At 38.9% G+C, this 18,368-nt stretch overlaps 2 protein-coding genes across 2 annotated transcripts in view; both read right to left on the bottom strand.

Annotated features, from left to right (window-relative positions):
* Positions 1-4,763, bottom strand: part of SLC13A4 (solute carrier family 13 member 4) — a 51,637-nt gene extending 46,874 nt beyond the window's left edge. Inside the window, exon 1 of the mRNA XM_044678319.1 lies at positions 4,665-4,763. Within this exon, the coding sequence (XP_044534254.1) occupies positions 4,665-4,763 (99 nt within the window). The remainder of the gene's footprint in view (positions 1-4,664) is intronic.
* Positions 4,764-16,172: 11,409 nt separating this feature from the next.
* Positions 16,173-18,368, bottom strand: part of FAM180A (family with sequence similarity 180 member A) — a 30,870-nt gene continuing 28,674 nt past the window's right edge. Inside the window, exons 2-3 of the mRNA XM_044678464.1 lie at positions 18,176-18,276; positions 16,173-16,517 (exon numbers count right to left, since the gene is read on the bottom strand). Coding sequence (XP_044534399.1) covers positions 16,173-16,517; positions 18,176-18,276 — 446 coding nt within the window. The remainder of the gene's footprint in view (positions 16,518-18,175; positions 18,277-18,368) is intronic.

Below are 18,368 nucleotides of genomic sequence, written 5' to 3'. Positions count from 1 at the left end.
CAAGGTGTTAAGTAGATAGAATGCCGAGCCTGGCATCAGGAAGGCTCTTTTTCCTGAGTTCAAACCTGGCCCTGGGCAAGTTACTTAACTCTGTTTGCCTCAGTTCCTTTATCTGTAAAGTGATAGGGAGAAGGAAATGGCAAACCATTCTAGTATCTTTGCCAAGAAAATCCCAAAATGGGGTCATGAAGAGCTGGACATGACTGAAAAATGACTAAACAACAACAAAAAAAGAAATTCTTAGAGAACTAAAAAGCAAAATTAACAAATAATCTGAAAAGCTTCTTTACATAGTATACTACCCAATTTCAAAACAGATCAGTTTGTTGGCAAAAGAAAGGGGGCTTTTCTGAAATTGTATTTACATAAAGTATAGTTTAGCTTTATAATACTCGGTTAATATATTTATTTTTGGGAAGTGACTTAAGCTGAACACAGTCTGTACCATTTCCTCTCCCCTTTTTTCCACACAAAATTAACTTTGGGTTCCTAGTTCTTAAATACTTGTAAGTCAGAGATAAAGGGAAGGTCTCTGGGAAGAGCCCTAAGTACCACCCTTAAGACCACTGGGACTGGGCTCAGTAGCAGAATCAGTGCCCTGAGGACTTAGGCAGATCAAGCAATCAAATCCAGTTGGGGATTTTAAGGACTAAGCATTAATACTAATGCTATCTTTAATTACCTGAGATGCAGTTCAGGTCGAAGGAAGAATTAAGACTCTAACAGAACAACATCTCTCAGAACTAATTAATGCAGATTTAATGTGAGCATTAAAAAAAGCCAAAGAAGATAAAAAGGAGGACAAGCTAGAGGAGAAGTAGAGGACTAAAAACTTAAACTCACAAATAATCTGAAAACCAAGCAGAACAGAGGTTTCCTGGGAATTTTTTCCTTACCTTGCTTTATCATCCTGTTCTCATTCATTTCTCTTCTGTTTTCCCTCTTCCCCAAGTCTCTTTTCTCCCATCTCTTTACTCTTCATGTTTGATTGTCATAGCAAACATAAATGTCCAATGACAAAACCTTTCTGCTTTCTTTCTTTTAGGGGGTTTATGATCTTCCACTTTTAGAGTCACAATAAGGGCTGAGTAACTGCTGATGTCTTACCTCAGGGAAGTGAAATTTAGAGGATATTACTATTCTCTCTGTCTCTGTCTCTATCACTCTGTCTCTTTCTCTCCCTCCCTCCCTCCCCACTTTCCAGAATAATGAATTGAAATACTAATGACCAGACCTCGAGCATCGTTAACACCCATCCATGAGCCACTATGGTAACTGACTTCCACTCCTATTTGGTGGAATTACCTCTATTATTTTCAAATCATAAATTACAGAGTAAATCTGAGTGTGGTTTTTTGGCAGCATGTTTTGGGTAACCAAAATGATGAGTTAAAGCTCTGCTTACTCCTACCCCTTCTATCACATCTCACATTTTGCTTCTTTCTGCTCACTAGAGGTCACAGAAAAATTAGACATCCCAAGTTGAGGCTAAACAATGAAGAGGGCCAGCTAACATAGCCCCAGAGCACTCTTGACTAATAGTATTACTATTTGACATTTGTTGAGCTCATTACAGTTTTACAGATGAGGAAATTGAAATTTAGAGGAATTAAGTCAGTTGTTTGAGATCTCACGCCCCCAGACCAATGTCCAGTGCTCTTTCAGTTCTACCACACCATCTACCATGATGGCTGCTCCCTTGAACAGAAATTTAAGAAACTATAAGGTTGTATTGGAAGAAGAAGAGGATTTTCTTTTGGAGAGAAGTTTCTAGTGTCCTCCTATACACAAAAGGGAAGAACTGGGGAGACTCTTAATAACCCTCATTTAATTTCATCTTGACAGATTCCTGTACCATTACCTTCCTCTCCTCACTTTTTTCTTTTATTCAAATGCTTTTGGATTAATGAGGGACATCTGGGGACAGAACCCTGGATTGGGAGTCAGAAGCCCTTGAGTTCAAGTCTTGCCCCAGATACTAGGTGTGCAGGTATTTGTGCAAAGTCATCTAATCTCACAATTTTAAAGTCCTTATTGGCAAAAATATGGTTAATAATATTTGCATAATCTACTTCACAGGGTATGGTGGAGCAAGTATTTTTTTAAAACCTTGAAGAGCTAGATAAGAAGGTTGTTGTTCAGTTGTTTTTCAGTTTTTGCCTGACTATGACCTTATTTGGGACTTTCTTGGCAAAGATACTGGAGTGGTTTGCCATTTCCTTCTCCAGCTTATTTTACAGTTGAGGAAACTGAGGCAAATAGGATGAAGTGACTTGCCCAGGATCACATAGCTAATAAGTGTTTGAGGCTAGATTTGAACTCATGAAGATGAGTCTTCCTGATTCCAAGCCCACACTTAGCTGTCCTCTGTAAATGGGAGTTTTTATTAAATATATTATATATAATTAGGAATTATTCTCAAAATAGAAAACCAGGTGGCAGCAAGGGGACATGGATAGGGCAGAGGTATAAAAAGTTCGAGCAGCCAAACCTTAATCAGCTTCTCTCTGCCTCTCCAGGGGTATTCATTGAAAGATTTAAGCCAGCTTGTTTCCAAGAGGAACCATCCTAATCTCCTGTATTAAATTTTTTTTTTCTGCACTTAATCTTGGTGACCAAGTTATTATAGCTAAGGGGAAGGTGATTTTTTTTTCCTTTGGGTTTTTTTCCCCACTCTGCTTTCTTATCCAATATCTCAAATGACTAGACCCAGTTTGATGGAAATTTATCGAGTCCCATTTTATAGAAAACTAGAGAACTAAAGACTGTGTTTGAACAGGGAAAGAGAAAAGGGAGGAGGAGAGGCAAGAAGTAATTCTGAGAAGAATTCAATGTGGGGAGCCAAAACAGTCTGCTCAGAGGACTCCGACTGATCTGTTTCCATGAACCCTGCTGAAAGTCAAGGTCATGCTCTGGGGACTTAGAGATCTTTGTTTTTGAATGTGTCATTAGTTAGGCAACGTATTTTGTTTCTTTTCTTCTAAGAGCACAGAAGGGAAAATCCACACAGAACAAAAATAAGCAGATGAATCATGTGCCCAAGATCAGGGCAAAAAGCCACGCTCACTTTTTGCCTTGTAGAGTCCTTGGGAGCAAGAATTCCGATGAAGTTTTGGCTTTTGGGGGTCCACTAGAACTGGAGTGCCATTAGAAGTGGACCCCCAGGGGGCAGCCGGGTAGTTCAGTGGATTGAGAGCCAGGCCTAGAGACTGGAGGTCCTCGGTTCAAATCTGACCTCAGACACTTCCCAGCTGCGTGACCCTGGGCAAGTCACTTGACCCCCATTGCCTACCCTTACCACTCTTCTGCCTTGGAACCAATACACAGTATTGACTCCAAGATGGAAGGTAACGGTTTTAAAAAAAGAAGAAGTGGGCCCCTAAACTCTGGGGGATGTCCAAGAAATTTCACTCCATTTGATCCCATTTGATCCCATAAAGTTAGACCTTGAAATTTACTGTCATAGCAAGATACAGTGCATTGTAAACGTTAGAGCTGGAAGGGATCTTCAAGTTATTTTATAATCAGGAACCTGATAAATAGAGAGATGAAAGGTCTTGTTGAAGGTTGTCTGAGTAATAAGTAGCTGATGTGGATTTGAAACCAGGGCCTCTGGCTTCAAATCTAGTAGGCTTTCCTGGATACCAAGCTGACTATTCCACAGCATTTCACTAGATTGAACACCATTTACTGCAAGACCTAGACCTAGAACACCATTTACTACAAGACCTAGACCTGGGGTCCAAGGAGACATTTCAGGGAGTTCTTAAACTTGGATGGGAAAAAAAACACATCTTTATTTTCTCTAACCTCTGACTTAAATTAATATTTCCTTTAATTATGAATTTTAACAATTCTACTTATTTTGAGAAAGGACCAACAGGCTGCCAAAGGAGTTCCATGACATAGAAAAGGTTATAAACTCCTAATCTAGTCCAAATTTCTAGCACTTCTTAGATCATAGAGCTGGAAGGCACCTCGGAAGAAATCTAGTCCAACCCCTTCATTTTACAGATGAGATAACTGAGTTCCAGGAGTGGGCAAATGATTTGTCCAAGGCCACACAAGTAGTCAAGCTTCAGAGGATTTGAACCCAGGTTCTCTGACTTCAGAGACTCTACTCATTCTTCTATACCACATGGTAGCCACATGGTAATTCCCAACAAATACAAGTTCATCATTAGTTACAGGATTGTGCCGTTTGGCCTTCAAAGTGTACTCAAGGTTCATCTTAGCTCTACTCCCTCATTTTACAGACGAATATTCTTAATCATTTCCACAACTCAGAAAGGGTTCCCGTCCCTAAAGATGCTGTCTCACAGAAGTGAGTGGCTTTTTCTGTGTCTTCATCTTGGACCCTCTTTTTTCTTGGAATACATGACCTGACTGCTGATAGCAGAGATGGACCAGGAAGGCTATGGTGGTGAGAATGGTCCCTTCAAATTGGGGAATTCTTTAACATTCTCCCCTAAATGCAAATCAGTCATTTCTTAAAAGGAATGGTCAAGAGTCCAAGAAAGTTCTGGATTTTATTTACTTGCTACATAAGCATCCAAAGGACTCCCCCCTTCCTTTTTCTGGTATATGGCGCACCCTTCTCCCAGTTGCCATGCAGTTGTTATCTCATTTATACATCAGAAGGAGGAAACAAATGAGATACTTACACTATTGGGGTACAAAATCGGTAGAGGCAGCAGTAGAAGTGGGATAAAGATGACCAGCAGCAGATTCCTTGCTTTAAGCAATTCCTTCAGAAAAGCCATTTTCCACTCTTCTTCCCTGCCTAATTGTTGCCCTGCTTGTTTCCCTCTTTTGGTTGAGCTTTACTTGGCCTTTAACAAGAACTCTGACTTTCTCCTTCCTTCCCAGTTAAAAAACTCCAAACAAACAGCAATCGCACCATCAACAAGCCTTTAATATTTCTTGTGTCTTGTCTAGGTATCACTCCCTTTGAGGCAGCAGAATTTAGAGGTGACGCTGCCTTGACTGGGATTTAAAAAACAGACCAAGAAATGGCACCAAGGCCTCTATGCCCTTGAATGCTTTAGGTGGGATTGATAAGCAGAGTTTTCTGAGCAGGAAAAGGGAATTGGCCAAGGATTACAAACTGGGGCATAGTGATTTCCGTCTTTGTTTTGGCTTGGGTAAATTAGAATGGGCAATCCTATAATTTGGTCCCTGGGTTTTAACAGTTCTCTTCTTCCATCTTTTTTTTTTCTTTTTTTTGGGGGGGGGGTTTGCTGATTCTAAGACTGACTCTAGGAAAATCACAGGAGAGTTTATTATTATTATTAAAGAAAACCTACACGTACTGTGATTTCTTTTGGTTACTTCCTTTAATGGCTAATTCCTGAGAGTACATGCAATCTCCCTTGGCTACCTCTGTTTTCTCTAACACTATGAAATCTATCTATCTTCTTTACTTTAAGCAACCAAACAAAATAGAAAGACCAGATCTGGATGGAGTAAGATGATGACTTCAGATAAGGCTGATTTTCTTTCTTCTTAGGCTTGCCACAATGCTGGGTCCAAATTCTTCTCCTTCAAATTGGTTTCTCACTTTTGATTTACTTTTTCTCCACTTCCTGAGCCAAGTCCTCCTAGAGCAAGAGAAATCCCTGAAGACATTCCTTTCTGGCTCAAGATAAAAAGATGTTGGGGACGCTCCTTTCCCTCCAATCCACCTATGGAAAGCCTGGAATAGGATAGTAGCTCTGCCCCAACTCCTCAAGCCAATTAGGATGTTTCAAAGAATGACCCAACTTTCCCCCACCCCCAAGACTTCCCTTGATTGGTCACAGCAGGACCCTGTGTCTGCTGACTTTGGAAAATAGCAGCAACTGGCAAAGCTTATTTTTAATACCTTTCTGTAACATTCCAAGGGTAGAAATAACAATTGACCTCCTCCTGGACATAACTCCCCTTCCCCAAGAGAACTCTGTTTTATGGTTTGAAAAGTGGGCTGAGAACTTTCCTTAGGAGGCATCCTATGCCCCTCAGCCCAAATATAGGCAACCGAGTTCTTCAAAAGGTGTTCAGAGCCTGGGGTCTGGCACAGTGAAGCACCTGTGTTATTTGGCACCTGGGGAAAAACTAGTGACCTAGACCAGAGTTTGGAAGTGCAGATTTGTGAGTTAAGAAGCAGCCCTATTGCAAATCAGAAAGTCTTCCTCTGGAATTTTGGGAAAATTCCAGTGTTCTTCAAGTCAATGAGAAGTTGTTCTGTAGATGATGTTGGTTGTCTCCTCTATGTCTTTTCCCAGGACACAGCAAAGGAACTGGGCTGCCCTTGCAGTAAAAGCAATTTCTATCAGGCAGAAAGAGACTTTCAGTGAGGCTCTCAGAAACTTCTTGTGAATAATGTTAGACTGTTTAGGTCTTAGCTGGTTAACCTTTGGAGATCTCTTCTAACCCAAGCATACCTTGGAAATTAATGCAGGTTCATTTCCAGATTACCTCAATAAAGTGAAAATGGAAATAAAGTCATGAATTCTTTGGTTCCCAGTGCATGTAAAAATCATATTCTACTGTAGTTATGCTATAGTGCATATAAATAACTATATAGTTACACTATACTATGGCCTATTGAGCATATGATAGTATTATGTAAAAAAAATAATGTACATATCTTAATTAAAAATACTTTTTTGCTAAAAAATGCTAACCATCATTTGAGCCTTCAATGAATCATACTCTTTTTGCTGCTGGAGAGTCTTGCCCCAGTGTTGGTGGCTGCTGATTGTTCAGGGTGGTGGTTGCTGAAAGTTGGGGTGATTGTGGTAATTTCCTAAAATAAGACAACAATGGAATTTGTCTCATCAATTGACTCTTCCTTCACACTTGAACACCTAGAGGCCATTGTAGGGTTATTAACTGGTCTAATTTCAATACTGTTGTGTCTCAAGGAATAGAGAATCCTGAAGAGAGGGAGAGAGACTAGAATAGCTGAGTGGATGGAGCAGTCAGAATACATGCAACATACATACACTCATTTATTTATTTGTTTGTTCGTTCGTTCATTCATTCATTCATTTGTTTATTTATTTATTCATTTATTTAAAACCCTTACCTTCTGTCTTAGAATCAATATCGTGTATTAGTTATAAGGCAGAAGAGTGGTAAGAGCTAGGCAATGGGGGTTAAGTGACTTGCCCAGGGTCACACAGCTAGAAAGTGTCTGAGACCAGATTTGAACCCAGGACCTCCCATCTCAAGGCCTGACTTTCTATCCACTGATCCACCCAACTGCTCCTCATACAACACTTATTGATTAAGTTTGTCATCTTTTATGGGCATGGTTTGTGGAGTCCCAAAATAAGTACAATGATAACATAAAAAAATCACTGATAACAGATCACCATAACAGATAAAGTAATAATGAAAAAAATTGAAATATTTTGAGAATTTTCAAAATGTGACACAGAGACATGATGTGAACACATTATTGGAAAAATGGCACAGATAGACTTGCTTGATGCAGGATTGCCACAAACCTTCAGTTTGTAAGAAATACAATATCCGAGGGGCAGCTAGGTGGTTCAGTGGATAGAGAGCCAGGCCTGTAGATGGGAGGTCCTGGGTTAAAATCTGGCCTTAGATTCCTGACATGTCAGGAGATTGACTCTACTACTTACTACTTGTATGGTCGGGTAAATTACTTTACCCTTTGGGACTCAGTTTTCTTATTTGTAAAATGAGTGAGTTGGACTAAATAAAGTTCTTTCCAATTCTAAATTCTATGATCATTTTCTAGACATTTCTATACCATGCTGACAGCCCTATCTATCATCTTCATCTTGTTCCCACCTAATTCTGGACTCTCCCCCTAGGAGAACAGGCTTCGAGAGGTGCCTGATCTTGCCAATAAACATTCCTCATCATTTTTATATGATGTGCTGCCTGCCCTACATGTGCTCCCCTCCTACTTTCTAGCTTGCCATGAGGTCTTATCTCTCACTTTAGAATGAAAGCTCCTTACTGTCAAGGATGGGCTTGCATGTTTGTATTTATATCCCAGACATTAGCATGGTGCTTGGTACCGAGGGGGCACTTAATAAATAAATGTCTTCTTTCATTTTACGGCTCATTGGCTAGTGAGGGTGGTAAGCTCTTGAGGGGGCCATATGTTGGGAGCCAGAATATTCCTGCTATCTCTTACCTAATCTTGAAGCCAGAGGAATCCAAAGGAGGAAGCTGCCAAAAAAGGGAAAAGAATGGGGTGGAGGGTAGTCTAAATTGGTTGAAGAGGAAGAAAAAAGAATTATTTGAAGAGCTTTGAGATGGGACTCATTCATTACTCCATTCATTACAAAGACTAGCAGATCTGGGATCATGGATAGATTTCAGGAGGTTCTTGAACTTGTATGGGAAAGAAAATATATCTTACTTTTCATTAACTTATCTTCCTTCCCCAAACTGTATTTTAGTCAAGCTTTTCCCTTATGTGACATTGCATTTCCTGACTCTCTGCTTTGAATGCTTTCCCTTCTCTTTGCTTCTTGGAATCTCTGTTTCCCTCCAAGGCTCAGCTCAAGCCAATCTCAAATAAATATTTTCTAGCTGTGTGATCCTAGGCAAGTTACTTACCTGTTGTTTGATTTAGTTTTCTCCTTTGTCAAATTTGGGTTAATGATAGAATCTATCTCCCAGGTTATTGGGAGAATAAAAGAGATAACATTTGTAAGGGACTTTGAAAACCTTCAAGTGTTATAGAAATGCTATTGTTATTGTTATTATTGTAATTATTATTCAGGGTTGATTTTCTCTCTGACTTTGTGTCCATTTTGTATTTACTTAACTATAACATATTGTATCTGGCTTTCTCCTCCCCTCCCTTCTCAGTAGAACATAAACTTCTTGGAGCCAGGGATTATAATTTTTTTTTCTTAGTATTAAAAAACCCTCCATAGTGCCTAGAACATAGTAGGCACTTAACATTAAAAAATAATAACATTGAATTCAGTTTTCTTTTCTATTTACATTTGTATTTCCTAGGAACTAGTCTCCCTTGGGTTCTATTTCTAAACCCTTTGGGGAAAAGGCAGACCCAACTACATATCTTGTCCTGTTGGTTACCATTAAAGAAATCCTTTAAGGCCATTTAAGGAGGAATAAGGAATAACTGTGCAGTTAAATTGAGGTCAGATTGATTGCCACCTATGCCTGACCATGAAGTGGTTAGTAAAAACTTTTTTTGAGATGATGAATGGTATGATATAAATTACTTCTCTTATTTAGAGTTTCCATATTGTTTGTAAGAATAGCAAAATTTGTTGGTTTAAGGGAGACTTAAAATATTTTTGTTTTCCCTGTTGCATGTGAAAAAAATTTTTAAAAATATTCATATTTTTTAAAGTTTTAAACTCCAAATTCTTTCTGTTCTTCTCTTCTTCACTCCTGCCCTGGGATGGGAAGCAATGTAATATAGCTTCTACATGTTTAATCATGTAAGACATTTTTCCATATTAGTCATTTTATGGAAGAATTCTTAAATGGAAAAAAAGAATAAAGAAAATGAAATATAGTATGTTTCAGTCTGCATTCAGACTCCAGTTCTTTATCAGAGAATTTATATTTATAGAATTTATATAGAATTTATATAGAATTTATATAGAATTTATAGCATTTTTCATCGTGTGTCTCTAGGATTGTCTTGGATCACTGTATTGCTGGAAATAACCATGTCCTTCACAGTTATTCATCAACAAATATTGCTGTCGTGTACAATGTTCTTCTGGTTCTGCTTACTTCACTTTGTATCAGTTCATGTAAGTCCTTTACAGATTTTTATGAAATCATCTTCTTTGTCATTTCTTGTCAGCACAGTAGTATTCCATAACTATTATATACCACAATTTGTTCAGCTATTCCCCAATTGATGGAAAGCCCCATAATTTCCAATTCTTTGCTACCACAAAAAATTGCAATAAATATTTTTATACAAATATGTCCTTTTTCCTTTTTTTAAAATCTTTTTTTGGGATACAGACCTATTAATGGTATTGATGGATCAAAGGATATGCACACTTTTTAGATTCCTTTGAACATAGTTCCAAATTGTTCTCCAGAATAGTTGGATCTGATTGCAACTCCACCAACAGTGTATTAGTGTCCCAATTTTCCTGCGTCCCCTTCAACATTTATCATTTTCCTTTTCTGTCATATTTTAAGGGAGATTTAAGAGAGGTATTGAGGGAGGATACAAAGGATCAGAGGAAAATCAGCAGTCCCACAGTCTGTTCTCACTAATCCTGAAGTGACAATCTCATTTAGTGTTAATTGGTCCTCTGTCTCAGCCTCCTGAAATCCAAGGTAATCCCCTGAAAGCAAGTGTGACTAATGGCCTACATACCTGCCATGCACTGATCTGCTCCTTGTACTCCTTACCCTCTTCCTTTAGAGTCTCATTGGAGGGGAAGAAGGGCCCATGAGAGCACAAATAGATTGTTTGTTGTATTGAGAATTCCATGGTGATTCAGCTTCTTGGGGTAGGACATATTCTTCATTTGAGACCAAAAGCCTCAGGAAGGAGGCTGGAGCTCCTTGTGGCCTTCTCTACTCAGGTGACCAGGAACTCTTGTTATCAACCTGAGATAATCCCTGTAGTCAATCAAGGAGAGTTTTGACTCTTAAGGAGAATTTTAAGATCTTTTAGTGAAAAGAACTAGCTAAATCTGCATGGAATAGGGCTTCAGGAAAACTAGCCCAGTCTACATGACAGGGACCTGGCAGCACTTTTTAAAAATGTACTGAAAAAGTGTATATTTAAGGACTGAATAATGCATTTATGTTCACTGAACAAAGCTGGAAAAAATCACGAGACTTTCCTGACTGAATCTACTATTTTGTTATATAATCTCAACTGGACTCTCTGGGTAGCAATGCAAGCCTTTTATATCTCTTTAATTAACTTACTATTCCACTCAACACAATGGTTCTTCCAACTTTTTTCATCCCTCCTCAAACCTTTTATGGTTCTCCCTAACTTCCCCCCTTTCAGCTAAGAAACTTACCTCTTATTTTACTGAAAAAATTGATGTCATTTGCCAGGAATGCCTGCTCCCCTTCTTATGCTTCCTTTACCTCTATTTACAAAATGCAATTACCCTTTTTGCCAAGGCAAACTCTTTGGTGATTCCATTCCACGATGTCTTCTACAGCAGATCATTACCTCTATTATCCTCATTCTGTTATTTATCTTCAGTGCCTCCCTTTCTTTTGGCTTTTTCCCTTCTGCCTACAAGCATACCTATGTCTTTACCATTCTCAAATAGCTTTAACTTGATCCATTCATTCCCATCAGTTATCATCCCTTATCTCCCTTCCCTTTTGTAGCTAAACTCCTTGAGAAGGCTGTCTACAATAGGTGCTTCCACTTCCTTTCTTCTCAGACTCTTCTTCACTCCATAGTCTGATTTTTGAACTCGTTGTTTAACCAGAAATACTCTATCTAAAGTTACTAATGATCTAATAGTCTTTTCTCAATCATCTTTCTTGACCTCTCTGAAATCTTTAACTTTGTCAATGACTCTCTTATGGACAATCTCTTCTTTCTAGGTTTTTGGGACACCACTCTCTCCTAGTTTTCCTTCTATCTTTTCAAGCCATGCCAGCTAACCATAGATATTCCACAGAGTGGTCTTGGGTCCTCTGCCTTATTCTTTTCTCTATTATTTAATTTGGTGATCTCATCAGATCCCCTGAATTCAATTATCATCCCTTATGTCGATGATTCTTGAATCTATTTATCCAGCTTTATCATCTCTTCATCTCAAACTGGATGTCTCAGAGACATCTTAAACTTAGCATGCCCCAAATTGAACTCATTAGATTTCTCCCCAGTCCTCCTCTTTTTATAATTTTTTTAAATTACTGTTAAGGGCACCACCATCTTCCATTTTAACTTGCTTGCTACTTTGGTTTTATCCTTGATTCCTTATTCCCTTTCAACCTCCATATCCAATCTGTTGCCAAGACCTGTTGATTCTATCTTCATTACATCTCTAGCACATACCCCTTTCTCTGCTCTGTCACTGACATCACCCTGATACAGATCTTTATCACCTCAAGCCTGGACTGTTGCAATAGCTCCCTAGTTGATCTTCCTGCTTCAAATCTCTCCCCAGTCCAGTCCATCTTTTACCCAGCTGTCAACTTGATCTTCCTAAAGCACCGCTCTAACTAGGTCAGTCCCCTGCTCAATAGATTCTAGTGGCTCCTTATAAGGAGCAAATAGAAAGTCCTCTGTTTGGATTTTTAGATTCATTTATAACCTGGTCATTTTCTACCTTTCTGACTTTCTTAGAGATTTTTCTGCTCCATGATTTGTACTCTATGATCCAGTGATATTGGTCTTACTGTTCCTTAAACAAAACATTCCATCCCAACACTCAAGGAATTTTCACTGGCTGTCCTCCATGCCTACAATTTTCTCCCTCTTTGTCTCTACCTCCTGATCTCCTTCAAATTCCAGCTAAAATGCTGCCTTCTACAGGAGGCTTTTCTGATCCTCCTCAATTCTTGTGCCTTCTCTGTTGACCATTTCCAGTTCATCCTGAATATAGCTTATTCTCTCGTAACTACATATTATATTTTCTATATGACGACGAGCTTCTTAAGAATAGGGTCTCTCTGTTACCTCATTTTGAACCCCCAGAGCTAAGCACAGTGCCTGGTACCTACTAGACATTTAATAAATGTTTATTGATTGGCTGACTAATATGTTGGCCTCACTTCTATGCTGGCTTTAAAAACTCAACTTGGGCCATGAATTATGTGACATATTTTGGTTGTAAATATTGAGAAGAATGGGTAATGACATATCTGGGGATATAGTTGCCATATGTCAAGATCCCAAAGCAGCTGCTGGAGTCAGCATGTGTTATTTAGCTTCTGAAGCACTCTAAATTCCTTAGTAATATAATGATAAAATAAAGACAGCACAGAGATGAGGCAATCTGGAGTACATGGAACAGCATCTTTATTACATCAGATATGATAATCTGTTAAATAAAAATGGGGAGGTGAGTGACACAGAAAGTTCCCTTTTGGGGCTTTATCTACTTTCTGAAGAAGCAAGTCATTTCCAGAGTATGATTTTATGACATATAGAAAATCCAAATAGATGGGGAAGTTAGAGATTCTTTCAGAGTTCTGTAATCTTTGTTTTTTAAAAGGAAGCTAAGCTTAGGCTAGCTCATTCATGGAGATCAATCCCAACAGTGAACCCCCAATTTCGCATTCTCTTTCCCTCTATCCAGGGTACAAGCACATGGCAGTGAAAGTTAATGAACATATTATGTGGTTCCTCAGGACTCATTCTGTCCACATAGGTTTTTCAAAACCAATATATTGACCAAATGTTTTGGAGTCTCTAGAGAATGGGATAAGGATGATTTCTAGAATATCTTAGCTCTCAGAATTTCCTAGTAGAAGTTATCTAGAAGAACTTTGTAGAAGTGTGGCAAAAATATTGCTATAGAATTCATTTACAAATTTCACAAACCAACAACCATTTCATTGTGACCATAAGGCAGTCTTACTTGAAGCCAACCTTTTAGGTTATGGCTAGTTAATGTAATTGTTCAGAACAAGGACCTAATAAGATTAAGGCTATCTTATTTTAATTAAGGCTATCTGGACTATCTAGCTTTGCTATATTCATTAGATTCTGGTTTTTAGTATGGGAAAAGTGTCTGAATTGTTTTTGTATGTAGAAGAAAGGAAGGTATTCAGAATTTTTCTAAGTTAAAAAAAGAAGGCTTGACATATCCAAGCAAATAATGTTTAAAGATTGATTACCTAAAATTTATTTGTTTTCAAGGAGAGCTCCCTTTCCCCCTTTTCCTTTATATTTCTTCAATCATTGACTGACATAGAATTAAGAGTGTCTGTCATTTTCTGTTGGTGAATAGATTGTGCCAGTATTCTGGGGTCCAAAATAATCAATCAGATTCCTTTATATAGTGTCTCATTCTATAGCTATTTAGAAATCTTTGTCCTCAGAATCTAGCATGCACTGTGTCTGGCACTTTGGTGATTAATAAGTGCTTTTTGAATAGGATGGAATGGAATTGCTATATCTACCTCTACTATGGGTTGGTTTGACCATGAGTTATAGTCAGAATAGATCTTGGAAATATTCTGCTAATTTGTGGGCAAATGCAGTCCCAGAGAAGGATATCCTAGAGAGCAGATATCTGGTCATTCTTTGCATTAGAGCTCTTCAGGATTCAGGCCACTTCTGCTTAGGAAGGGAGCAGACATTGCAGGTTATGGGGCAGATACCCAATTATTTGCCCGGGGAGTCCAAAGCAAAAGAAACATGAGCATCTTGGTATTCTGACGCAATTAACTCTCCCCATTCCCCCAAGAACTCACTGAAAGAAGAGTATCATATTAATTAGGAAAGAGATTCAGAGAATAGGCCCAGGGAGACAAAGATAGATAAACAGAACTAAGAGATAAACAGAGCCAGGCATAGAGATAGAAAGGTATGAACACAAACATCTCCCTCTTCCCACCAAAAAATAAAAAATAAAAAGGAAAAAGATTGAGGGAAAAAAAAAACTGGAAGAACACATGTCAGCTTCTGAGATGTTCCATTTTCTCTAGGAAGAAACAGAAAGAACCATAACACATGATGAGGGACAGAGAGAGATAGACAGACAGAAAGGTAGTGGCACTGGTTTTTTGAACCAGAACAAAATAGAGCTGTGGAGGTTGGAGGAAGATAAATAACATTTTTCGATGGTGAACATATTTTTCCTGCCAGCCTACTATTATTTCTCTGAAAAAGCTATTTGGGTTCGGTATATAAAGCTTCATTTATCCTGAGATTTATAGAAATCCAGATCAGACTTTATCATGATCAAATCATGGTCCTTAAAGTTGCCCTTGAGATAACCAAATTCAAGGCCTCCAAGTCCTGCTTATCTTGAGGTCAGCCTTGATGGAACTTCATCCCTCTAGAACAAAGCAATGAACTTGGAGGTCAGCCAAAAGGATCTCTTTGCTGCTGAAACAGCTATTTGCAGAGGCTTGTGAAGGAGATCCTTACTCAGAAAATTGACTGACTTATTCAGCACACAATTCTGGCTGATTTTTATGATTTTCTAGCCTGTAGTAAGTGAGAAATAACAGTTAGGGAGGGTAGGATATAATAGGAAAAAAGTGAAAACTGAGAGCCTGCCAGTGAGGGAAGAGAAGACAATTTAAAAGCCAGACACAAAATTAGCAAAGCATAGCAACTTGGGAACACTTAGTGTAGGGGCAAATATCCCTGCACTCCTCATAGCCCCAGAAGGGATTATCACATTATAGAATACAGTACGATAATTGATAATCATAATGAGCTATCATGAACCATAGAGAAAAAAAATTAAGTTATTTTCAATATACTCTGTTTAAGAAGACAGGTAAATATTTAATAGATTTTAGAAAAATTTCTGCATAAAAGGGCTAAATATAAAAGACTTGACATGTGAAGGGGGATCTTTTAGTTATCTGGAAAATTCACCCGTATCTAGTTCCCTCCTTTCCAATGCTAGAAATGAGGGCATTACTGTATTTTGCTCTAGTTCACACTCAAATAGGCTCAGATCTCAGAATTTGTGGCATTTGATCTGGTGTACATTTGGTGGCTTTTTCAGAAGAAAGTGAGAAACACATCAATGTGTTCATAAAATGTTGTTTATAGTTCCAGCGTATGTTTCCTCCCAATGCAAATTTGGAAAAAGAGATCTTTTAAATCTTGTTTCTCAGTTATTTAGCACCAAACAAGAGGGACAGATCCTTCTTCCCAACACTTGTTGAGTCTCCTCCTCCAGCTCTAGGCTGATTTCTTGGTTAGGACACTTGCCTGTGTCTTCCAAATGCCACTGGTGTGAACCATTTTATCTGTGGAGGTATCTTAAAAACACTGGCTCCGAAAATCTTGACTTGAAGCCAGTGTTTGTTGGAAATAGTCTGGGAGTAAAGGAAGACAGAGTTTTGTGGGGTTTTTTTCCCCCTCTGATTGCTACCTCTCTTTCCAAGTAGAATGTGCTTCAATTGCCTGTTTCCACAAGGAAGTTAAAGGATAAGAGAATAAAGACCTTTTGGGTTATAGTGTGACAAACTAGGAAAAGCCCTGGGTTGCTGATTTCCCCCCTTCTCCGTGTTCTTGGTATCTCTCATTGGGAATGCCTGGGTCTGGAGGACCTCATCAAGTCATGTCTCAGAGCTTGGAAGAGGCTAAGGAGAGACTGGGCCCATACATCTTTCTGGAACCCTTGGGCCAAGGCTGTTCGATAAGCGGTATAGGCCAGGGTCAGTGCTGTCCGTTCAAAGTCTTCTCTCTTGAGGACACCGACCCGCTCAGAGAGATGGGCACTCAGCCGACGGATGTCCGTGATGCTCTTGGGGATGACTTCGTTGCAGATGGTGTTGAAGTCAGAGGCCTTGCGCAAAGAGGAGAGTTCTTCGTCTTTGATGGAGATCCTTAAGTCTTGGTTGATCTCAAGTTCAGCTAGAAGAAACTGGTACGAGAAACAAAAAAATACGGGAAATTGTCTTAGTTTGCTATTAATAAAAATATATTTGAACTCATTCTTCAGAGTTCATTTTTCTTATCACCATGCTTCTCTTTCTCTTTTTTTATAAAATTCAATTTTTTGAGCTGGAAAAGGGGACTTTGGACTCTAATCCAATCCCAGTATTTTATAGATGAGGAATCTGGGGGCAGAATGATGGGAAATGATTGGCTCCCGTTTCAGGGTTCTTTGCTCTATTGCTGATGGGTATACAGAACCCCTACCTAATAACTGTTGAACAGTAGTAGTAGCTGGCATTTATATATTAATAGTACCTTAAGGTTTGCAAAATTCTTTACATACATTACATTATCTCATTTGGTTCTATAAACAAATCACTGACAGCCTTAGCTGATTAATAAGCAAACATCTACTGAGCACCTACTGCAGAGCTCCATGCCAGGCTCTGGGGAGGAGGGGGAAAGGTTACCCTGAAAACTTATTTTCTTCACACATTTGCTATAGTTTTCCTGGTGCTTTTCAGTTCTGATAGAAATTTTGGAGATAGGAAGTGACTTGTCCCAGGTCACTTACAACTGAAAGTCAGGATGAGAACCCTTGTTTTCTGGTTCTAAATTCAATGAATAGCCAAGGGTAGAATTTCTTTATTAATAGAGTTTTGTTGAGGCTTTTCCTTACCTTTTTAAAAAAACCCTTACCTTCCATCTTAGAATCAATACTAAATATTGGTTCCAAGGCATAAGAATAGCAAGGGCTGGGCAATGGGAGTTAAGTGACTTGCCCAAGGTCACACAGCTAGGAAATGTTAATGCATTATTTCTTTTTAACCCTTACCTTCCATCTCAGAGTCAAAACTAAGTATTACTTTCAAGGCAGGAAAGTGGTAAGGGCTAGGCGACTGGGGTTAAGTGACTTGACCAGGGTCATATAATGAAGAAGTGTCTGAGGTCATATTTGAACCCAGAACCTCCAGTTTCCATGTTTGGCCCCCTATACACTAAGCTACCTAGCTGCCCCTTTCTTATCTTTTTAAAAAGTATCATTTCCCAATAAGTGTTCTTCCTGATAAAGGACTTTCCCTTATGACAAAGAAATACAGTTAAAATAAAAATACACATTGTCTATGTTTGACAGTGTCTACCTCATGTACCAGTTAACTGAGAGGAAGTCTCGCTATTCTTCTGAGAGGAAGACTTGTTTGTCTCTTCTTTGAGCATTAAGACTGATCATTTCATCCATCTGAATTTTAATATGTTTTTTTTTTTAAAACCCTTACCTTCCGTCTTGGAGTCAATACTGTGTATTGGCTCCAAGGCAGAAGAGTGGTAAGAATGGGCAATGGGGGTCAAGTGACTTGCCCAGGGTCACACAGCTGGGAAGTATCTGAGGCCAGATTTGAACCTAGGACCTCCCGTCTCTAGGTCTGGCTCTCAATCCACTGAGCTACCCAGCTGCCCCCTTAATATGTTTTAATATTGTTTTTCCTTTACATTTTTGTGGTCATTGTTTAAATTCATCTCCTGCTTCTCTTTCATTTTATGCATGAAGGAGAGTTTTCAGGGCTCAGATCATTGTTGTTGCCTCCCAAACCCCTCTTCTTGAAAGTGGGCAGTGCCCTCTGATGGACTGGGTCCAGAGCTTACCTCATAGAGCAGTTCTACCTCCTCTAGAGAGTTCTGAAGCACTGGATTTACTGGGCCTGAAGACGATCTCTTTGACCGATGAGCTGAAGGGAAGAGCTTAGCTGAAATGCAAATAAATACAAAAGGTTACAGAGACAGGGAGAGGGATGTGATGGATGGGAACTAGGGAATTTTGTCATTAGTCAATATTGAT

This window comes from Gracilinanus agilis, chromosome 5, assembly GCF_016433145.1.
Source record: "Gracilinanus agilis isolate LMUSP501 chromosome 5, AgileGrace, whole genome shotgun sequence".
Taxonomy (NCBI): domain Eukaryota; kingdom Metazoa; phylum Chordata; class Mammalia; order Didelphimorphia; family Didelphidae; genus Gracilinanus; species Gracilinanus agilis.
This window is presented reverse-complemented; position numbering and strand designations above follow the sequence as displayed.